The sequence below is a fragment of the Chlorocebus sabaeus genome, chromosome X (assembly GCF_047675955.1).
Source record: "Chlorocebus sabaeus isolate Y175 chromosome X, mChlSab1.0.hap1, whole genome shotgun sequence".
Lineage (NCBI taxonomy): Eukaryota > Metazoa > Chordata > Mammalia > Primates > Cercopithecidae > Chlorocebus > Chlorocebus sabaeus.
In genome coordinates, this window is record NC_132933.1 from 67,071,737 (window position 1) to 67,096,829 (window position 25,093).

A 25,093-nucleotide genomic window follows, 5' to 3' on the forward strand; every position below is an offset into this window, starting at 1 on the left:
ATTCTACAACATATTTCTTGATATTTCAGTAAACAGGAGTCAATAAGTATACATTATACATCACTGTGCCTAGACCTAAGCTATGTACTATAAGTATTAGAAGCAGAAGGTGAGATGCCTGATTTGAAATGTTCGTAATTGTTCTTACTGCTCACCTAATGGAACAAGACAATTTATTTATTAACTGAGTACGACATATTGTGCTAGGCATTTCATGGTACGTAAAGATGAGTAAGATAACCCCTGACCATAGGGGATTCACAGTCTAGTTGAACAGATAAAACAAGCACAAAAGTAGCTGGAAGACACAAAATATGAGAGGTACCAACAAACAGTGTACTCTGGGGATTCATAGGAGGGAGATATAATATCATTAACTAGAAAAATAGTTTTTGATCCTGTAAACATGTTGCTCAGATTGTTACGTGAATTCTGAGAAGCAAAAAAAAACTAATATGGTTTTGCGTGGTCACAAGGAAAACTTCAGTGGGGAAATGTAGAGCTGCTACTTAAAAATGGAAAGTCTGATGCCAGCAGAGAGGGTTAAGAAAACTTTTCAACATTGCTATAATCCTAAACTTCCTTTGGAAAAGTAGCTCAGAGAACCATTTCTCCTTTTATAGTGTATTAGTCGGTTTTCATGCTGTTAATAAAGACATACCCGAAAATCGGAAGGAAAAGAGGTTTAATTGGAATCACAGTTCCACATGGCTGGGGAGGTCTCCGAATCATGGCAGGAGGTGAAAGGCACTTCTTAACATGGCCGTGGCAAGAAAAAAATGAGGAAAAAACAAAAGTGGAAACCCCTGATAAACCCATCAGATCTCATAAGACTTATTCACTCTCATGAGAATAGCACGAGAAAGACCAGCCCCCATGATTCAGTTACCTCCCCCCAGGTCCCTCTCACAAGACGTGGGAATTCTGGGAGATACAATTCAAGTTGAGATTTCAGTGGGGACAGAGCCAAACCATATCATTCCACCTCCAGCCCCTCCGAATCTCATGTCCTCACATTTCAAAAGCAATCATGCCTTCCCAACAGTCCCCCAAAGTCTTATTTCAGCATTAACCCAAAAGTCCACAGTCCAAAGTCTCATCTGAAACAAGGCAAGTCCTATCTGCCAATGAGCCTGTAAAATCAAAAGCAAGTTAATTAACTTCCTAGATACAATGGAGGTCTAGGTATTGGGTAAATACAGCCATTCCAAATAGGAGAAATTGGCCAAAACAAAGGGTTTACAGGCCCCATGCAAGTCCAAAATCCAGCGGGGCAGTCACATTTTAAAGCTCCAAAATGATCTCCTTTGACTCCAGGTCTCTCACATCCAGGTCACACTGATGCAAGAGGTAGGTTCCCTGGTCTTAGGCAGCTCTGCCCCTATGGCTTTGCAGGGTATAGCCTGCCTCCTGGCTGCTTTCACAGGCTGGCGTTGAGTGTCTGCAACTTTTCCTGATGCAACCAGTTGGTGGAGCTGTCATCATTCTGGGATCTGGAGGACAGTGGCCCTCTTCTCACAGTTCCACTAGGCAGTGCCAGAATAGAGACTCTGTATGGAGGCGCCAACCCTACATTTCCCTTCCACAGTGCCTTAACAGAGGTTCTCCATGGGGGCCCCACCCTTCCAGCAGCCTTTTGCCTGGGCATCCAAGCATTTCCATACATCTTCTGAAATCTAGGTAGAGGTTCCCAAACCCCAGTTCTTGACTTCTATGCACCACAGGGTCAACACCACATGGAAGCTGTCAAGGGGCTTGCACCCTCTGAAGCCACAGCCTGAGCTCTACGTTGGGCCCTTTCAGCCACTGCTGGGGTGACTGGGACACAGGACACCAAGTTCCTAGGCTGCACACAATATGGGGTGGGGGCGGTCCATGAAACCACTTTTTCCTCCTGGGCCTCTAGGCCTATGATGAGAGAGACTGCAGTGAAGGTCCCTGACGTGGCCTGGAGACATTTTCCTCATGGTCTTGGGGATTAACATTAGGTTCCTTGCTACTTATGCAAATTTCTGCAACAGGCTTGAATTTCTCTTCGAAAAATGTGTTTTTCTTTTCTACTGCATCGTCAAGCTGCAAATTTTGTGAACTTTTGCTCTGTTTCCCTTTTAAAATGGAATGCTTTTAACAGCACCCAAGTCACCTTTTGAATGCTTTGCTGCTTAGAAATTTCTTCCACCAGATACCTTAAATAATCTCTCTCAAGTTCAAAGTTCCACAAATCTCTAGGGTAGGGCCAAAGTGCCACCAGTCTCTTTACTAAAACATAACAATAGTCACCTTTACTCCAGTTCCCAAAAAGTTCCTCAGCTCCATCTGAGACCACCTCAGCCTGGACCTTATTGTTCATATCACTATCAGCATTTTTATCAATGCCATTCAACAGGTCTCTAGGAGGTTCCGAACTTTCCCACATTTTCTTGTCTTCTTCTGAACCCTCCAAATCATTCCATCTTCTGCCTGTTAACCAGTTCCAAAGTCACTTCCACATTTTCGGGTATCTTTTCAAGAATGCCCCACTCTACTGGGACCAGTTTACTGTGTTGGTCTGTTTTCATGCTGCTGATAAAGACATACCTGAAACTGGGAAGAAAGAGGTTTAATTGGACTTACAGTTCCATAGGCTGAGGATGCTTCCGAATCATGGCAGGAGGCAAAAGGCACTTCTTACATGGCAGCAGCAAGAGAAAAATGAGGAAGAAGCAAAAGCAGAAACCCCTAATAAACCCATCAGATCTCATGAGACTTACTCACTATCATGAGAATAGCATGGGAAAGACCAGCCCCCGTGATTCAGTTACCTCCCACTGGGTCCTTCCTACAACACGTGGGAATTCTAGGAGATACAATTCAAGTTGAGATTTGGCTGTGGACACAGCCAAACCATATCATATAGTGATTTGTGCTACAGGAAAATCTTAACCATGATAGTTGTTATTTTCTATTATTACTTTAACTATTTTTCATGTCTTTTTTTTCTGTGTTAGCTTCTTAGATATAAAATAAAACTGCATCTGTTATGATTTTTGTAATTTGTATTTATTTTATGTTTGTGAATATACTTTTTCAAATTTCCATTTTTAGTTTAGATTCACAGAGTATATGCACAGATTTATTACAAGGGTATATTGCATGATGCTGAGGTTTGGTCTTCTGTTTATCCTGTCACTCAGATAGTGAACATAGTACCCAATAGGAAGTTTTTCAGCCATTTCTTCCCTCCCTTCCTCCTTTTGGAGTCTTCAGTGTCTGTTGTTCCCATCTTTATGTCCATGTGTACCCCAGATTTAGCTCCCACTTATAAGTGAGTTCATGTAATATTTGGATTTCTATTTCTGTGTTAATTCACTTAGGATAATGGCCTCCAGCTGCAGCTGCATCCATGTTGCTGCAAATGACATCATTTTGTTTTTTATGACTGCATAGTATCCCATGCTGTATATGTACCACGTTTTTTAAATCCAGTCCACTGTTGATTGGCAGCTAGGTTCCATGTCTTTGCTCATGAATAGTGCTGTGATGAACATGGGAGTGCATTTTTTTTTCTTTGTGCAATGATTTATTTTCTTTTGGTTATATACACAGCAATGGGATTGCTTGGTTGAATGGTAGCTCTGTTCCAAGTTTTTAGAAAAATCTCCAAACTGCTTCCCACAGTGGCTGAACTAATTCACATTCCTGCCAACAGTGTATAAGCATTCCCTTTTCTCTGCAGCCTGGACAGCATCTGGTATTTTTTGAATTATTAATAATAGCCATTCTGACTGGGGTGAGATGGTGTCTCTTTGTGGTTTGATTTGCATTTCTCTGATTAGTGATGTTGAGCATTTTTTCATATGTTTGTTGGCCACTTATATCTCTTCTTTTGAGAAGCGTCTGTTCAAATCCGTTGCGTACTTTTTAATGGGATGGTTTTATTCTTGTTGATTTAAGTTTTTTATAGATTTTGGATATAAGTTGTTTGTTGGATGCATAGTTTTTGAATATTCTCTCCCATTCTATAGTTTGTTTGTTTACTCTTTTGATAGTTTCTTTTGTTGTATACAGACTTTTTAGTTTAATTATGTCCCATTTGTCAATTTTTGTTTTTGTTGCAATTGCTTTTGAGGACTTGGTCATAAATTGTAAATAGCCTTCATAAATTGTTTTGTAAATTATTTTTCCGTTTGTCATATTTTAATATCCCCAGTCTAATAATTCATGTTCACTGTTGATAATTTGGAAGATACAAAAAAGAAAAGTTACTATAATTCCTCTACCAAGTAATGATAAATACCCTTGGTGTATGATTCTTTGTCCTTTTTTCTTTGTATGGGCATGCACATGTATTTTCATAAAATGCAGTATTGTTTTATATACAGTTTTATAATATGTTTTTTAATAAATGTACGAAAATATTTTTGCATGTCTGTGATAGCATTTTCAGTTATTTTGGTTATGCCATTTAAACTGAAGTGAGACCTCAGTTTTTTCAGTGGTGCTTGGCAGGAGTAGAGCAATTATTGTCCCAAAGTTTTCTATCTTGCTAAGATACTCTTTCCTGGTCTTTTGCTAGAGAGTGTAGGTTTTTGTTGGGGCTTTTAAAATCTGAGTCCATTGGTGCTTCCAGTTGTCAGTTTCTATGGCTCTCACTTGGAGATACATGATACAAAAGAAAACCCAGGGGTCTCTGCCATTTTGCTCTTTTGGTCCCAAGTTCTCTAACCGGTCTGCTTTCTTCGTTCCAGTTTTCAGAGTCTTGCTATGTTGGTTTTATATATTATGTCCAAGATTTTTAGCTGTACTCAGGAAAAACCAGGATAATCTCCTTTATTCTTTCTGGATGTGGAAGTCTCAAAGTGCCCCCAAGTTATACCGACTTACACATCCAATGGCAGTTAGTAAACAAACATGTCTGTTTTCTTCAAAGCTTCAAGAGCACTGAGTGTTATCTTATCAAAACTGCTTTGCCAATTTGAAAATTGAAATATTGTGTTTAAACTTGCATTTAATAACTCATAAAGTTATGAGTTATGAGCTGTACTTCGGCCCCTTTTAGCCATGACTAGAGCAGCTGGGATGCAGGGCACCACATCCTTAGACTTCACACAGCAGCGGGGGCCCTGGACCTGGCCTATGAAGCCATTTTTTTCCTCTTAGGCCTCCAGGCATGTGATGGGAGGGGCTGCCGCCAAGGTCTCTGACATGGCCTAGAGACATTTTCACCATTGTCTTGGTGATTAACATTTAACTCCTCATTACATATACCAATTTCTACAACCAGCTTGAATTTCTCCTCAGGAAATAGGTTTTTCTTTTCAGTCTCATTGTCAGGCTGCAAATTTTCCAAACTTTTATGCACTGTTTCCCTTTCAAAACTGGATGCCTTTAACAGCACCCAAGTCACCTCTTGAATGCTTCACTGCTTAGAAATTTCTTCCACCAGACACCCTAAATCATCTCCCTTAAGTTCAGAGTTCCACAGATCTGTAGAGCAGGAGCAAAATGCTGCCAGTCTCTGCTAAAACATAACAAGAGTCACCTTTACTCCAGTTCCCAACAAGTTCCTCAGCTCCATCTGAGACCACCTCAGCCTGGATTTCATTGTCCATATAATTATCAGTGTTTTGGTCAAAGCCATTAAACAACTGTCTATGGAGTTCCAAACTTTCCCACATTTTCCTGTCTTCTTCTAAACCCACCAAACTGTTTCAACGTCTCCCTGTTACCCAGTTTCAAAGTCGCTTCCACTTGTTCAGGTATATTCTCAGTAGCGCCTCACTCTAATGGTACCAGTTTACTGTATGAGTTCATTTTTGTGCTGCTGATAAAGATACCGGAAACCGGGCCATTTACCAAAGAAAGGGGTCTATAATGGACTTACAGTTCCACGTGGCTGGGGAAACCTCACAGTCATGGCGGGAGTCAAGGAGGGGCAAGTCACGTGTTACATGGATGGCAGCAGGCAAAGAGAGAGAGCTTGTGCAGGAAAACTCCCCCTTATAAAACCATCAGATCTCTTGAGACTTATTCACTATCACAAGAACAGCATAGGAAAGAGCTGTCTCCATGATTCAGTTACCTCCCACTGGTTCCCTCCCACAACATGTGGGAATTCAAGATGAGATTAGGGTGGGGACACAGCTGAACCATATTACCATAGCTTAATCAGTTTATCAGTACAAAACTAGACAAAGGGACTGGGTTTGGTTTTTTAGTCTTAATAGTAAGGCTTACACCAGGAAGGCTGGCTGAGAGAGTTAAGTTTCAATTTATTATTTATACTATGCCTTGTTCCCAATAAAAAGAAGTTAATGTTCATTTAAAAATCTTGTATGCATTCTTTTTACAATAACATTCATTACTAGAGTAGTGCTATAATAGAGTTAATGTTTAATGTGTAATATATAACAAGACTTAAGAAATACACTGAGATAGAAACTGATATTTTTGTCATTCACTTGCTCTTATTAAAGCTTAGGTTCTTTTTTTTCTCCTTTTTTTTTAATGCTTTTTGCCTGTTCATAGACATTCAAGAACAATTTGTAACTTGGACGTTAAAGGTCTTTAATGGTGTATTTTCCTGCTGCTGCCCTAATTGAGAGTCATTGACGTCACAGATAGTTGCAAGTTGTTCTGTTCTCAGTCTGTCTTCTGAAACAACTAGCCTTATAATCTCATAGAAGGCTTTAAACCACCTTTTTCTTTTCTATTGGTTTCTTTCTGTTTCAAGTCAGAAAAAAAGAAAAGAAGCAAATATACCCTGTGTTTATTTTATGTATCCAAACCTGTTTGTAACTCATTTATTTTTTTTCTTTTTAAGCTCCCCAATTATGAGCAAATTATTTAGTTTAGAATGTTACACAGTCATTTCTCTTTCCTAACTACTTTTACTTTCAAATCTCTTTTAAGGGTTTTGACTTTCCTATGCCTTTTGAATAAAGCATTTCCTGAGCACAATGGAACATGTTTTAAAATTCACATAATTGTTTCTTTATAGAATAATTTAGAAACATAATTTCATTATTTTCCAGGTCAAGCTCCAAAAACTGAAAATGCTAAATATGCTTATTTGTGCCATAACATCTCACTTTTTGGGGGGAAGGATGTGTGGAATTTGACATTACTCAATTGGAAAGAAATGTATATTCAAAAGAATTTGTTTCAATTAGAATTCTTGGTGGAAGACTTTTTACCATTCTGTCTGAATGGTGTTATTTATATATGTTTACATTAGCTATGTGGTGGAATTCTCATATTTGTAGTAATTATGATGTTGAAATGTTTGCGATCATCCATTTGATCATGGTTTTGTAGAAATCAAACAATAAAATAGTGTTTAAGAAGAATAAATTTTAAATGTAAATTTTATATTTAAAAAAAATCACTAACTTTAAATGGATTTTGTTGTGACTTATTTTCTCTTCAAACAGTTACTTAAAATAAGTGGATAAACACATCTATACATTTAAACTTTGGTTCCATTGTATAAGTGACAGACATGTAATAAGTATTGCTAAATGGGTGGAACCAAGTGCCTTCCCTTGCCCTAAAACTTGATGCTGTAATAATGAAATCATGAAATAAACTTATTGTTCTTCCTATTGGAAGAATCATTTGACAAATATTGGCAAGTACTGTAACTGATGTAGTTATACTTGAATAAATCAAATATAATCAAAATATAGACCAATGAGACTTTGTGACTTGTACCCATACCTCAAATTTTATAAAATGAAATTTATAGAAAGTAAATGATGTAAACTTTGATGATTTAATTAGAGTTCAGTTGTTTAACAAAGAATGTATTTTAAAGATATGTTATTCACGAGCAAATTAACTTAGACATACTTATTACAAAATTATGGCTTTTAGAGAAATTATGGGAATTCTTCAGTAAAAATTTAAGCCTTTTTGTAGTTTTAAACACTGGATTTCATTTATGTCTAATCTAGTATGTCCATTATTCATTAGCCATAACTATATATGAAGATGTATTTTTCTTTGAAAAATATTACTGATTTTAAAGGTATTATTTTCCCCACATAAATCCAAGTAGATGAGGAAGTTTAAATTTGTCACAGGTACTCTACTCTTAACTAGTGAAGGTTTTATGTTGTCTTTAAGTACATATTAAGTATTCACTTGTTAACTAATTCTGATACTCATTTTATCTTTACTTCTCTTCAGTATCTACTACCCAAATTTATCCATTCTTAAATCAGCACGAGCTTTTACTTTCTTCCCATTGAGCACGGGGTAGAAATTTGCAAATTTTTAGTGTCGACTAATCAGGTTTGACTAATACTGTGGCACTTTATATTAAATATTATTTAATTATTGTCACTTTCAGTGGTGTATAATATATAAAACATTAAATCTTAATGTTTTAGATATCATGTAATAAGGTAGAATGTATAATTCTCAGTGTTTTCAACTTCTCAGCCACTTTTTTCTTTATACAAGTCACACTTTTTACGCTTTTTATTTTTAATCCTGTGCTATGCAAATGCTATATTGTATGTAGTCTTAAGTGTGTGCTCAAGAATGTGCTTAAGACATAAAACTACCTCAGAGTTCACTTATACTTTTTATTCTCTTTAATGACTTTTCATAGATGTCACATTGCCTTAAATTTCGTTTGATTTAGAATTTGTAAAACCATAAGTATACCACTGAAGTTTACCTTCACATCATATGGGAATAGTATATATGAAAGGTTCTTGAAAGGCAAATAAATAGTTCACTAAACAAGGGAGATACATTTCATTAACACAATCCGTATAGTGGTGGAGAACATAGGCTGGGTTCAAATCCCAGTTTTTACTAACTACTTGACTAACCTTAGGCAAGTTACTTAATTTCTCTGTGCCTCAGCTTTCCTATCTGTGAAATAGGAATAATGATAGTGTCTACCTCAGGACTGTTATTAGTATCAATGTTACTTAAGCTGATATATTGATAGACTGATAGGAAATCATGGTTACCCAGTAATGTAGGCATTTTTCTAAGCAACTTTGGGTTAGCCTCGTTTTTGCATCTGTTTTTAAAGTAGTAGAGTTACGTTTTGTAAAATCTGAAGTCCGCTTAAATTTTCCTCCCCTTGGCTAATTTGGTTCAGGTTACTGAGATTGTTAAATAACTGAAATGTATTTGTTTATTGTGTTTTTCAAAGCTAAACAAGCCATATTTTTTTTCACAGAGTTCATCTTTCAGGACATACCTAATATATTTATTTCTATTCATCTTATATCCTAAGTGAATTTAATATGAGATTTACTTTCTTTTAAAGTCATTTGTAAATGAACAAAACATTATCTTTGCAACCCTTCCATTTGACATTCATTTTCATGTTCTTTGCAGTATTTACTCATACACTAGACATTTTGAATTTTTTTCATACATACTAATCAGGCAATAACAGCTGTTTTATTCTGGGATTTGATGTTACAGGATGTTATTTATCTGTGATATGATTATATACTTGTGAATATATAACATGAAATATATATATGATATACATAACAACACAGAATTTCATGTAGATACTGGTTTATATACTTTTTCTGCTTTTGTGACCCTATTTTTAAAGTGCTATATACCTTTTATAAAAATGAGTTAGATATTGATTTAAAACAATTATCAGTGCCTTTTTCATTTGCTTTTTGAAAATATGACATTTCAAATTATTATTGTTTTGTCACAAGACATAGTTTTGATTTTATTATATGTAAACTAATTTTTCTTCCTGATCTTAAGGTGACATTCTGGATTTTTTTTCTTAAATTCTACTGAGAAAGTATAAGTTGACTATAGACTTTTTCATAGTAGAATTTAAAAATTAAATTGTGTGTCATATGTCATCAAACTCATTTCCTTACTTGCTACCATAGAGAAAGTGTGTCTGAGCTTCTCTGTTTTATTGATACAGTCATATCCTCATTTGTGCTATATTACATAAATTACATGTGGCCTTTATAGTTATATGAAAGATATGTTACCAGCCACATTGATCTCTATGTAAATTCATTACATATTTCTAGTTAGGTTGCACAACAAAGCCTACTTGCTGACTAGCCTATAAATAAAGATTCTTTAAATGCATTTGGAACAATTTTGCCTGCTTGTATAGAGTGAATGACTGCTATATGTGGTAACCTCAGAAGCTTGAGGAATAGATTTCCTGCCTTTTACAGCAAACATTTACTAAGGTTTTACATTCACATTTGTAATGCCATCCGTTTTGATTTAAAATCTGTCATCATTGAAAGAATCGTAGCTGGTGAGTAAGGAATTACTTTCGTAAACTTGAGACTAGAAGAGGTCTTATAGATGGACTAATTGTACCCCTTCATTTTAATTACAAGGATACTGAAGCCAGAGAGAAGAACTGACTTGGCCAAGTAGATATAGAGAGCTGAAGTGAATACCAGACCCGTGTAATCATCCTATACTATGTCACTCTGCTACTGTACATTGGACTTGTAGCTTTTAAATGTGCTCATTATTATACTTGTGCATATTCTGAGTAGAAATCCTACTTCTTATGTGTTTCAAAACAACTCGTAAGAGCGATCAGCATTCCAAAGGCAGTTTTGGAAAACTAAAAGTGTGTTGTTATTTCTAGTTTTGTGTTGAGTTACTTCTCACTTCTAAATTAAGACTTACTTTGCACTAAGATTTCTTTAATGCCAATACAAATCAAGTATATTGCCAAAAGAGGGATTGTGATAGAAAATATGTTTTCATTAAGTCTTTGGCCATTTTTAGCTCATTAAGCGTTTAAGCAGTTGCTAAATGAAGTCAAAGGAGCATAATTTATAAAAAGATAGAGTTAGGATTTAAATTTTTTTTTTGTTCAGTTACAATCTCACTTGGTGCCTGTGGGAAATGTTTCCACTTGTATTGCATCTTCCACAATCTTAGCAATAGTTGTCAATTGGTACTAACGAAATGTAATACTTTTAGGAAAGCATTTGCCCTGCATGATCTAACTGGTGGTCGTTGTTGGCCTGTATTGAGCAAGCTAATTATTTGGAGAAGTTTAAAGTCACAAAGATGCAAAGAAGAATTTTACATAATTGAATTTTAGTAGAACTGTGATAACACGTTCTACATGTTTGATTTTGAGTTTACCTTATATCCTTAAGGTCTTCAGACTTTTTGCTCATTTATCCCTTGAACACTTTACAAGTTGACATACACGGTTTTTCATCAGAAGAGTCAAATAATTGCAAAGAATATAATTTCTAACATCATAAATATTGACTTAGAGTAAAACTATAACATTACTCATTTAAATGTATTCAGTGGAATCTAAGTACCAGGGATCTTTGATATCCATCACCTATTTAAAAAAATAAATGCAAATAGAATTGTTTTGAAACTTTCTAGGACAATAAGCTCCTAATTATCTAAAATATTCTTCTGGATTTAGTAATTAGTGCAATTATTTCTACAGAATTAATCTGTCTTAAATATATTACTGTTTTGGTAAATATTAAACAGAATAAGTAAAATTTGTTGAAATGTGCCACTGAATGAAGTAGGAGAGGTGGAGCTGAGCATCTTGTATCCTCACACACATCCCCGTTTGAATGCTGCTGACTTAAGTGACTGACTGTGCCTTCTGCAGGATAGAATCACATAATATAATTTAGTGACTAAGGGCAGACACTCTGCAGGCAGACCATATGGGCTTCAATTCCAGCTCTGAGTCCCAATTCTTCCTTGTGCTAATTGCATGACTTTAGGAAATCTGTGTAACCCCCCATCCCTCTGTTGTCTCATCTGTAAAATGAGAATAACAGTTTGCTGTTGCACAGGTAAAGTGAAATAATACTTGTAACATGCTATATATGCTCGTAATATGCTATAATACTTATAACATAATAGTGTCTGACACATGCATGTTAGTTGTACAGTCAACTCTAGATATTCTTTTAAATGTATTTTGAGAATTTTATAGATATATCTTAATGTGTTTATAAGCATTTCTCAGACAGATTTAAATAATTTGAGATTACCAATTGGTACTTCCCTTTCCTCTTTCCTGGTAAATCAGATAATTTCCCACATTTTATACAAGAAACTAATCAGAATTTCCCCATGAATATGTACACATAGATCAATTGGTATAGGAATGCATATCTATTTAAGCACAAGAATACTTAATGTTTGTCCGTGACAGTGAGACAAATTATAATTAACAAACATTTATTGAATACCCACTCTAAGTAAAAGTTGTATTTAACAAAAAGGAGAAAAATCGACTCTAAAGCTTGCCCCTGCAAAGGACTTACAAGATATATTAAGATTAATAAACAAATGTTGGGAATCATTGAATTTTACAAATAGCACAATCAGCAATCTCTGATTTGAAGAGAACCAAAATGAATTCAGTGATCTATACTAGAAGGTGACCTAGGTAGCAGGAAAAGTAGGAAGGATAGGGGAAAAAATAGTTATTCATACCTTAAATTCGTATTAATAGATCAATTAACAGTGTAGCCTCTAAGCAAAGTCAAGGTATAGGGATTCGAATTCAGCTTATTAATGTCTTTGTAAGAATTGTTATAAAACTCATTAATCATGAGATGATAATCTTACACTTCACTACTAGACATTTTTCCTAGCATAACCTGAACTCTCTGTTATGTTGGTAAGAAATATAATGATATATTAACTTAAGTATATCTCTTTAAAATATATGTCCTGTTTAACAGAACCAATAGTTTAGCCATTAAGATATTTTTCAAAATATACTTATTTATATCCACGTTCATCTGCTTTTTCCCTAATAAACATAAACAAACAAAAAACTGGAAAATTGAGAACTTTGGCATGAGCATTTGTATTTCATGAGATTTTGAAATAAGAGACAGGATAGGTTCTCTCATATGGATTGCTGACCTTCGTAATTGCATACCCTGTTTAATTCAATAATTACGTAGGAGGATTAAGTCTCATCTCCACTAATGCTATACAGCATTTGAAAAAAGTTAACCAAAATAATTTTTGTTATGATGCTCATTATATCTTTGGAAATAATTAGTACTATACATCCCACAGTATCCCAGAACCAATGAGAATCATTGTTAAATTCATGTAAAAATAATACTTAAATAAGGTAGACCTATTATTAGGCCTTGAGTAATTCAGGAACCATCCTAAAATATCACTTCCTTTGGTGGGCCTGGGAGGGAAAAAGCTACAAAATTTGATTTTAGTTCCATGGTTATTAGAGTCCCTCAATTTATGCTTAGATATATTTTAGAATAGTTGAATATGGAATGAATTTTGATAATGTGAATCTTATTCTGATGTTGGCTTTCATGATAAAATTTGAACTGTCTTCCTGGAGTTTAAAAAAAAAAAAATTCTACTAGTCTGAAACTCTTGGAAAAGAAGTGGGTGTATCTTTCTCCCCCTACCAATATAGTGGGAGGAGAAATTTCTTGGTACTTACTGTTCTCTAATATATTCTTTCTGCCATTATTGTATCTCATCCCAAATAACAGGACCATAAGAACTTCTTTCATTTGGAGATCCCCTTACTCCTTTATTACAAAACACGGAACTCTTTATTCTTTCTTCACCTTTTGTGCATAGACCTGTAGGAGTTTTAACGGAGTTAGGCTACAATATTTTAGTTCCGTGAAGGGCCTTTTTTGTACATGATTTTCTCTAACATAAACATTCTGTAGGTTTCAGGCCCCATAACTCTGTAAATGCGAAAGGAAAGTAATTTGAAATTCCTGAAAATATTATAGACTGTTTTAACCTATGCCGTTTTATGTGCTTTCAAGTATGTGTGATTGTAACTAAATCAGCAGTGTTCTCCCAAAAGGTTTTTAGAGAACCCTGTAATTCATAGATGATGTGTTGTTAACTTATCAGCAAACATGTATAAATGGATTTTTCTGTCTGCAGTGTATGAAGTGTGTTCTCTTAGGTAAATACATACCTCACTTTCAGCCTTTCTTTACCCAGTTAATCTTTAGGAATGTCGTAAGTTATAACAAGCTCTTTTCTGTGAATAAATGATGTCTAAGATTTTCTACTCTGTTTTATCAAATTAACATCAACTGGTTCTTCTTGGGTACTTGTTGGGTACTTCTTTTAGCTGTTAGTTAACATATGTTGTAACTACCATGACTTGCTCAGCTCTCTATTATCCATAATACCAGCTTCATGCCTTAAGTATGAGTAAAATAGATTTGTGATGAGAAGGAACTCAAACTTTTTTTTTTTTTTTTAACAGATTTGGTTCATTTGACTTGCACATCTTCTAAAACAGCAAGAGAAGATTTAGAACCAGTTGTGCAGAAGTTGTTTATTCCATATACTGAAATGGAGATAGGTAAGAAAAATAATTGACTCATGATGGAAGGGTAATATAACCATCATAATCTTCTTAGATATATCATGAAAGTTTCTGCAACCTGAACTGAAATGTGATGTATTTAACAACAATTCGCATGTTTTGGTAAGATGGTTAAGCATAGTGTCTGCCTAAACATGTAGGAAAATGTTCACTCTACAATGTTAAAGGAAATATATGCATCATACACACACAAAAAAGCATAATTAAGCACAAAAATATACATTTATATTTATAGTTACACAGAAAAAGGATTGTTAGAAAATTTTGGTGGGATTATGGGCCATTTTCCTTATAATTTTCTTTATTTTACAAGTGTTGTACAGAAAGCATATATTCCTTTTTCAGAAAAATGTATCTTCCTTTAAGGAAAAAAGATTCAAGTAGATAATAGATTAAAATATTAATTGGCAGATATAGAAATCCTTTCCTATCTAATAGTCTTTTTTTTTTTTTTTTTTTCCTTTTGAGACAGAGTCTCACTCTGTCGCCCAGGTTGGAGTGCAGTGGCGTGATCTTGGCTCACTGCAGCCTCCACCTCCCAGGTTCAAGCAATTCTCCTGCCTCAGCCTCCTGAGTAGCTGGGACTACAGGCGAGTGCCACCACACCCAGATGATTTTTGTATTTGTAGTAGAGACGGGTTTTCCCATGTTGGCCAGGGTGGTCTGGAACTCTTGACCTCAGGTGATCCGCCCACCTCGGCCTCCCAAAGTTCTGGAATTACAGGCGTGAGCCACTGCATCCGGCCTCTAATAGTCTTTTAATACATAATGTACTAGTGATTTAATAAATATTTAACTCCCAAAAGTGTATATGCTACTTATTCATAGAGGAAACACATTTTAAAATTTTCTCCCTATATAATAGGGTAGCACTTGCAGCTATGAATGGAGAAAATATGGCATATTTTCTGTGTAAATGATAAAAGAAGCCTTTTGAATTTTCTTTTATATGACATGAAGGTGATTTTTATTATACGATTTGCACATGCACTTGAATCTTGATCATTTTCTTCCATTGATTTATATGTCTTTTTTTGCATGTCACTTTTGTTCATGCAACCATTTATTTACTCATACCTATTCTGTTTCCTTGCAGCTCACTTCCTATGTGGGTTGCTTATTTTCTTAATGCAGAGATAGTGCATAGAGAGGGTTTATTTACATGAGAAGACAAACTGTTCTGTTCTTGAGGTTTTTTTTAATTTTATGGGTACATACTAGGTGTGTATATTTATTGGGTACATGATATATATTGATACAGGCATACAATGTGGAGTAATCACATCATGGTAAATGGGACACCCGTCACTTTAAGCATTTATCATTTCTCAGTGTTACAGTCATTCTAGTTATACTCTTTTAGTTACTTTAAAGTTCACTGTAAATGACTGTACTCACCCTGTTGTGCTATCAAATGCTAGATTTTATTTGTTCTGTTTATGTTTTGCACCCTTTAACCATCCCCACTTTTCCCTCTTCCTTCTCCATTACCCATCCCAGCCTCTGATAACCATCATCATACACTCTATCTCCATGAACTACATTGTTTTAATTTTTAGCTCCCACAAATGAGTGAGAACACATTAAGTTTGTCTTTCTGTGCCTGGCTTATTTCACTTAACATAATGAACCTGTTATGTTCTCAGGGGCTAATATCAATTATGTTTTTTGGGAGCTATCCAAATAAAGTATTTGAAAACTTTCAGTTTGGGAGTTAATTTAAAAATTAAATTATTTTAATTATAATTTATTAATTTGTAAATTACTTATATGTTTTCTTTATTGGAAAGTATCATATAAGCGTTTGGATTATTAAAAATTTGATTGCCAAGGTAAAACACATGATAATATTCCTAAATCTAATTTGGAGTCATAGTTTTTTCTTTTGGCTTTAATTACAACTATACTTTGTGTAGAAACCCTGAGTTTCTTAATTATTTCTGAAATTTTAAATAATTATTATGTTGTAACTTCATTGTGTGGTAGTCTTAATGCACTAAATATGAATCATATCATTACTCTTCACTTTTTAAATGCATTTAATTTTCTTTAAAAATATATCCAGCTGGGGGATATTACATGTTCATTACTTAGCATCCTCTATCCATTTTAGATTTTTAAACATTAATCTTAATAGTTAAAGTGATCCCATTTTTGAAATGATGTATTGTTTAGAACCTGAGAGGAATTCTTTGGTAAGAACTATGTGCTCAGAGGGGTCCTCAGGTGCACTGAGGCACTGAAAAGCTAGTTTTCACTGCCACATGGGCCTTTTTATCATCAGGATGAGGTAGTGGTCATATTTTAATTAAAATGTCAGAACAAATACTGTTGGAGTTATTGAAAATGAATCACCAGATAAAGTGAGCACTGGGCCATGGCAGGTCAAAGAGGCAAAGTCACCTGGAGAAGAGAACTCAATTCATTTTCCTGCCTAAATGAGGAAGAAGGAACTTTATGAGCAATATGAACTTTTAATACTTTAAAGCACATTCTTCTCTGTAGCAGAAGCCCCTATTTTCACAGATTGATGGCTTTTAGTATTATGTTTTGATTATTTGACATTCATGTAATAACTTATGCTTTACTGCATTGTAAATATTGTAGTTTAAAACGTGTACCAAAGGAATAACATTATTTGGGCTTATTTTCTTTTTGTTTGAGTTTGAATTCTACATTCTCTGTGCTTCATAATCCTCGGTGAAAGTCAGCCTAGTCACCTTTTAGAAAAAAAATCTGTATAATAGCCATCCTAGTACGAGTGAAGTAGTATCTCATTGTAGTCTTGCTTTGCTTCTCCCCCAATGATTAGTGATGTTCAACATCTTTTCAAGAGCTTATTGGCCATCTGTCTATCTTCTCTGGAGAAATATCTATTCATTGCCTTTGCACATTTTTTTTAATTATTATTATACTTTAAGTTCTAGGGTACATGTGCACAACGTGCAGGTTTGTTACATATGTATACATGTGCCCCTATGACAGTCTCCACCACTCTGCCGGTATTACCAACATTGTTTACTCTATCCCTAAACACGGCATGCAACTGTAGACACCATTTCTTGCTTTGTTGTTGTTGTTGTGCTATAGTTGCTTTTCTTCTGCCTACCCTATTCTACACTTACTCCAGTTTAATTTGCCCAGCATCCTATTCTAAATTGCCTATTACATGTTTAGTCCTTCTTACTATCAAATTGAATGAAATGAGCTACTGCGGAAAACCAGTTCTACCACGGGCAACTTGTGATGCACTCCTAGCCAAAGCTCAGCAACTTTAATATTTTTTGACAGTTCTGCACTTCAGAACTGCATGTTATTTTTCCAGCTATCTCTTTGCCTTCCAGCTGACCTCAAAGAAAGATGAAGCAGTTATATATCTCTTTAAGGTTTTAAGGTCAAAGTCTGATAATGCCCGTGTATCCAGAGCATTTATCTTCAGTCTGTGTCAGTTTTTCACCTTCCTCATAGTTTCTTTTCAAAGTTTCAACCTCTATAAAATTAGTTTAAATCTATTGGATTATTCATTTCCTCCAGCTTTTATTAAGTGGAGTGTTCCTTTGAGCTGGATCTTTAATGAGATACAAGATAAGCTCTCCTAGTACATGCTTAGAAATGGGCTGGGCAATATTAAAGACTTTCCAGACCTTAGCCCACTTGTTAGCAGTGCTCCCCAAGTCTGGTATACCAAATCATAGGAGATACATTTAAGTACCTTCCCATAAGATTTGTGTGACTAACTCACTAATCAGTTTACTAAGAGCCATATGGTGTTAGCTATAAAATATGAATTCCTTATGTTCCTTTATTTTGTCAATAGATTTAACCACCTAATATGTTCCTACATGAAGTTAGTGATATCTTAGATGACTCATAGATCTTGGCACTAGAAAGGGGCAGCTTAGGAGATCACTTCTTCCACTCAGAGTTTCTTCATCCTATTCCACTAATAATTATGGATTGATTATTCAGGATGAACTAGGAAAATAACTTATTTGGTATTCTTATAGTGGAGATACTGTAAATTAAATATAATAAAATCCTGTTTATCCTGATGTGGGAAATAGGGCTTTCTTGTTAATTGAATACTGCAATTAGGTAAAAATTTCTCTACATTGATTACCAATTAAATAATAGTTATTAATGAGATAATTATGCCTTTAGCATTTTCTTTATTATTCATGAGGTACTTCATGGTCTTGGGCAATCTTCATAAACATTCATTATTATTTTTGTACAAAATTTGAACTTTTGTTCAGATTCAGGCTAAAGAAAACTCTCTAGTCAATGAATGTATCCACAGCAATATTTTATGTTTTCAAACAAAGAAAATCTAATTATAACAATTTTAAAGAGGAGAGGCAAATAAATGATTGTCATAGCAAGAAATAGGCTTTATGCATTGAGATTAATAACGTTGGACCTTTTTACAAGCATATCGTACTTTGATCATACCTGAAAATACAATAACATCAATTCAGAAATTATTTACTGAGCATCTGTCATGTGCTAAGCCCTATATTAGGGAACCAAAAACAAGGGAGGAGAGTAAGAACTAACTCTACTTCATGTGTGTATCCCCAGCTCCTAGCTCAATGCCTAACACGCGTAATAGACACATGCTCTTAAATGAGAGAACATATGCTCAAAATGGCATTCACTGTTATGACTTCATTTTTGATATTTGTTGGTTGTCATTAATTTTTTAATCCAATAAGACAAAGCATTAGGATGTGAGTTAGGACAACAAAGTTTTAATCCTATATTTACTATTTTTGTAATAATAACTTTATCGATATATCATTCATATACCATATGATCCACCCTTTTGAAGTGTACAATTTAGTGTTTCTTAGTATATTTATAGAATTGTCCAAACATCACCACCATCAGTTTTAGAACATTTCTATCACCCCCAAAAGAAACGTCATACCAATTAGTGATCACCTCCCATTTGCCCCCAATTTCCTTCAGCCCTAGGTAACCTACTGACCCACTTCCTGCTTATCCTAGATATTTCATGTGTATATACTATTGAATTACTATATAGTTTATCAAGTTGGTTTGTCCATTTGAAACATAAGGAAATCAATTTATGTTGTCTTCTGTCTTTATAGGGAAAATTTAAGCATGAATGTGATCATAAACCCTTTGATACTAGTGAGAAGTAATAGAAGTCCAAAGGAGCACGATTGGAGTCAAATCTAATTAACTTACTCATCAAAATAGAGTGTGTAGATGCAAGTTTACTGATTGTTTACATACAAAGCTCTGATTTACTACAATGTCTAGTCATGGCTTAATCGGTAATAGGCTACACAGTGTAGTAATTGACAAGCATATTGTATTTTAGAATGTAAATAAAATTTATTTATATGTTTAGAAAATGAACAAGTAGAAAAGCCAAGAATTCTGTGGGCGCTTTACTTCAATATGAGAGATTCGTCAGACATCAGCAGGAGCTGTTACAAAGATTTACCATCCAACGTGTATGTCTGCTCTGGCCCAGATTGTGGTTTAGGAAATGATAATGCAGTCAAACAGGTAAGGCTGTTGATGTTTCTCAGTTTTGTGTTAGGATGTTGGTGTGGTTGGGAAATATTTTTTCCTCTGGGAGGAGAAAAAAGTCTAGAAAAGCATCTCTCAATACCATTTCTGTAATTTGCCCTAAAAGTTTTTTCTATGTAGCTTCTACAAAGCTACTTTAAATATACTTTAAATACAGGATCAGGTATTTTCACTTTCTTGAATAAAATGTTGAATTACAGATTTTTTTTTATGAGTTCCATTGTGGGAATAAGGATAGAAGATGCTAAAAATACATATTCATAAATAAGAATTTATAATGCCAGTATTCTAAAGAAACATTGTTTCTGATTTAAACAGTTGAACCATTGGTATATTATTTTGAAATACATAAATTATTTTTCTTGATAAACAGTCATTTCAAGAAGGTTGTAACTAGTAAGTCATATAAAATTAATTTTACAGTAGTCTTAATGCATTTTTTAATCATAGAAAAGAAGTTATAGTGTAGTTTTACATAGTTAACATGATTCCATTAATGTTTTGACACAAGTTCATGTCCCAAGAGGTACCATTACTGATGCTGAGGTCTGTTGTAAAGTAAGGTGGAAGTTTGTGATAGCCATCCTGGTCAGGGCTATGAAGAGGCACAGACTGATACAAGCTGCTAAAAGTGAGCCATGATTCCATTAAGCTGAATATTGGTATGTATATATAAATATACTTCTTTGCCCTGGACAGGACCAAAAAAACAGAAAATATTTTTTGAGATACATTTCTAAATTTTTCACAGGTAGAACTGGCACATCTGTCCATTAAGTCAATAAATGGGTAATTTAACATTGTTCTAAGACCACAGATGGAACTTTCGTTCCCACCAGTGATAAGGATCTTATAGTAGCAAATGTCCTGGTTGAGCCTGTAATCCAATTTTGAGTCATGGTAGCAAAGCTATGTCTATGATGAATATACAAACATCTGCAGTTTTTTTCTAGAATTCTTGTTTATTTTCTTCAGTGCCTGATGGTGATCCTGTATAATTATATTCAGCCAGTGACACCAAACAAAAGCAGAAAGTCACATCCATCTCTCATCCATCATTCATTCTATTAGTTTAGTAAGAACCCAAGATGGCTGATGATCTGCATTTATAGCTTGAAACGATCAAGTCATTTTTACTTTGATGTTCTAATTTTTTGCAAGTAGAAATTGCCACCAAGTTTTTAGCAAGGTAGCTTAGGTCATTTTTATCCCTGAATGAACTTTAATATTTTTTAACCAAAAAAATTTAAGTAAGGGCTTATAATACAAGTACTAATGTATTCTAAACATCCGAACTGCATGCTAGAAGATTATAATTGAGGGATAATTTTATCATGAAGTCATTTGCTTCTCAAAAAGATAATCTTCCGAGGTAACATGCTGTAACAGTAGAAAACAGTATAGTGCTAATTTTGGTACTAATTAATATATGCTATTAAATGTAAGCAGTTTTAAATTTGTTGTATAGCTTTTAGTCTCATCAATTTTGGGGAAAATATTATGATGCCTACTTTTAAAGAGCATTGACAATATTTATAAATAGCTTGTGTATTCAGATAAACTGCATGCTAATTCCTGTGTATCAGCCTGTAATTATGTCAATCACTAATTGGCAATTTCTGATGATTGGTATTTTCCAAATGAAGATTATCCATAAAGGCTCTCAGAATATCACCTAGACTTTGCTTATGTAGACAACACAAGCCCATGCAGATTTCTTTATTTTTAAAAAACAAATGAAATACTTCATTTTACCAGTTGGCAAGGTGACATCTTTTCTTATTTGTAAAATGTATAGAGGTTGAGTAATGTAAACTTGACACTCTTGTGTTCATAGGGAACTATTTGTGATTTGAAGATGCACCAGAAACATAAAGTGATATGTCTATAATACCCACAAGTTCAAATTGTTTGCTCCTGGCCTCCAAGACATTCTCTGTTGTCACCACAAAACCAACCTAAGTGATAGTTGCGATTCTTTCTATGACTTGCTCATTTTTGTAGTTTATGTTGCTTCAGATTTGTTTTTATTTGTCTGAAACTGACATCTGAGATATCTGTTTTTCTTGGCAGATGTTGTGTACCATTTACCCAAACATACTGATGGACAGTTCCATAGTCCTCATTCCCAAGACATTGATGGCTCACTCCTTCAGGAGCCCCACCCTCTAGGAGATGTCACTACCATGGGAACAAGAATAAATAGTACCATACTCTTTGTATTTTACTTCAAGTATAAAATGAGTTAAATTGGCTGATGTTGGGCTGGGCTGGCAACCTAACCTCCATTTAGAACATGGTTTTATGGACAGATTAGCCAGTCACTTATGACGTTTGATACACAGCCCATTATTAAGTTGAGAACTAGCTGTATAGATTGAACTATCAGGTTGTTCACATACTGTAGTGCCATTTGTTTTCTCATGCCTTTGAGAGAGAGAGGGCAATTTTAGATGTCATATTTTCTGTAGCTGCCATTCGTTTGAGCACTTTCTATGTGTCAGATTCTATCCTTGGCATCTCGTATATATTATCTTATTTTGTCCTCAAAACAATCTTGCAAGATAAGTATTTGTGATATTCCCATTTATAGATAAGGAAGCTACATCCTAAAGGGGCTAAATAACTTGTCCAGAGGTCACATAGCTAGTAAGTTCTTGAGCCAAGAATTAAACTCAACTCCTTTGGATCCCAGTGCTTGTATACTCACCCAGTGAGTGTTATATGCTACTTTCAGCTTATGAGAAGGCCTATATCCTAAAAACATTAAAGTACTATATTAATGAAATATTTATTTTTGTTTTGTGTTGATGTATGTTAACTAAACTTAGAAATATTTTAAATAATTCACTTTGCTCTCTCCGTACATCCCAGTGTGAGCACACCAAGTTACAATATAATTAGCACTTTCCAATTTTTTAACCACCTGAAATTTTTTACCCTTTGAGCTAACTTCTGGCTTAAAGGTGAAGAGGATGAAAAGTTGCCAATTAACTAGTCTGTGCTTAGAACTAGGTTTAGTTGGCAAACAAAATGCAGCAGACCAAGAAGCATTAGATACACTTTCCAGAGCATGGCAGTTGACCCTAAGAGGTTCCAGCAGTTAGAGAGAGGAGAGATTTGGGAAGGACTGGAGTCCGGCTATAGGAAATTGGCATCAACAAGGGCCAGGGCAGATGGGCTAAAGGTGGGAGTTTCATAAGCAGGTAGAACACAAGGAAGAGTGGTGTGGCAACTGGCAACTGGTGCTAATCTTAGGAGGCGGGTGGTGCATGACAAGATGTATGGAAGCATATGGTGTGGGATCCAGCCACAGAGACTGGAGTTAAGGGTAAAAGCTATTCTGTGGGAAGGAAGCAAAAGGGAGACAAGGTGTCAAACACAGAGGAATTGGCATAGAAGTAAAAGAATTCATAGTAATTATTATTATTATTATTATATTTATACTTAATATTTGTATTAAATGTTACTGACATTCTATTTTATGCCAAGGCACTAAGGATCCAGAGTTGTCTAAAAGTATTTGTCATCCTGGAGGAATCACTGTCAGGTAAAGGAGAAAAGCATGTAAACAAATGACAGTGTAGTGTGGTATATGTACTAATACATCCAAAGTCTAGAAATAATATAGAGGAGCAATGAGCCCAATCTAGGATTCAGAGAACCTTACAGAGAGGGGTATAATAGATGAGTAATAATTCTCCATCTAAATCAAAGAGAGTAGAATTGAAACATTCTGGGTGTAAAGAATAACATTGGTACCAGCCCAGGATGTAAAAAATAAGTGTCATGGTGTATTGTTTCATACAAATAAACAGGTATTAGTAAATCAAGAAGTCTGAGAGATGCAGGCTAGATGAAGTGGTATTTGATAAGATCAGAGAAGTTAGGCCTGAAGGGTTTTATTTTCTATAGTAGGGATCTTGGATTTTATCCTATTAGTGATGGGGAGTCATTGAAGAATTTTAAGCCAAAAATTGAATAAACAGAATTTTATTTTCCATAGACCCATCTGAGGGTGGCATGGAGATGGATTATATGGGGGGACTCTAGAGGCAAGGAGACCAATCCAATTCCGAGGCTATTGTAATTGTCTGGTTGAAAGATGGTGCATGTCTGGGCTATGTCAGTGGGGAAGGAGCAGATGAAGTTAAGAGATAGAAGATAAAATTGATAGAATTTGATGATTGTTTGCATGCCAAGTGTAAAAGGGAGGGAGAACTTTTACAGATAGTAAAGGTAAAGATGTAAGACAAAAAAGACCATTAGGGGAACGGAAGTATGAGGTAATGGCTTTGTCTGACCTAGATCCCGCTTCTACAGGGACTGTGTTTCTAGCAAAGGAGTATGGTGAGTTCCCGGGATGGAGAGCAAAGATAGGCATCTGTAATGTTTAATTTCCAGATAGCCACAATAAAAAATTCAGTTAGCTATAGTTACCATGCTGTACATTAGATCCCGAGAACTTATAACTGAAAGTTCATACCCTTAAACCAACAGCTCTTCACTCCCCAGCCCCTGGCAACCACCCTCAACTTTTCTAGATTCTACATATAAGTGAGATCATATGGTATTTTTCTTTCTGTGCTTGGCTTATTTCACTTAGCATAATGTCCTCCAGGTTCATTCTTCTTGTCATAAATGACAGAATTCTTCAATTCAAATTTGACAAGAGAGCAGATTTTTAAGTATTCTTACTAGAAACACACACACACACACAGTGGTAACTATTGGTAGTGATGGAGGTGTTAACTTAATTGTGGTAATAATTACACAGTGTATATCAAATGACCTTGTACACCTTGAATATAAATAATTTTTGTCAATTAAGTATTTAAAAACTTCAAAGAAATTGTCTATAGCAATTGGCGTGTCCAAAAACATACCCTTGAAGGTTTTTTTATTCTGTTACCCTGTCATACTAATAAGTTCAGCTTGAATCTTGACATTTTACTTATGTTATTATTAGTAATAATGAAAATAGCTACCATATATGTTGGCTTAATTTCTGATATTTTATAGATAAGGAAGCCAAAGCTCAGAAATTGAGTAAGCATTCCCCAAATCACATAGCTGCTAAATCGTAGAGCCAGTATTTTTACTGAGGCTATCTTTTCAAAACTCATGTGCTTAAACAAGTGCTGTAGTCCTTAAAGTCCAGGA

The 25,093-nt window shown here is 34.8% G+C and overlaps 1 protein-coding gene across 3 annotated transcripts in view; it reads left to right on the forward strand.

The window, feature by feature from the left end:
* The window catches only part of CHM (CHM Rab escort protein), a 184,269-nt gene that overhangs the window by 152,717 nt on the left and 6,459 nt on the right, over positions 1-25,093 (forward strand). For all 3 annotated transcript variants that reach the window (XM_007992195.3, XM_037989467.2, XM_037989466.2), the window contains exons 13-14: positions 14,243-14,341; positions 19,746-19,906. In XM_007992195.3, the coding sequence (XP_007990386.3) occupies positions 14,243-14,341; positions 19,746-19,906 (260 nt within the window). The remainder of the gene's footprint in view (positions 1-14,242; positions 14,342-19,745; positions 19,907-25,093) is intronic.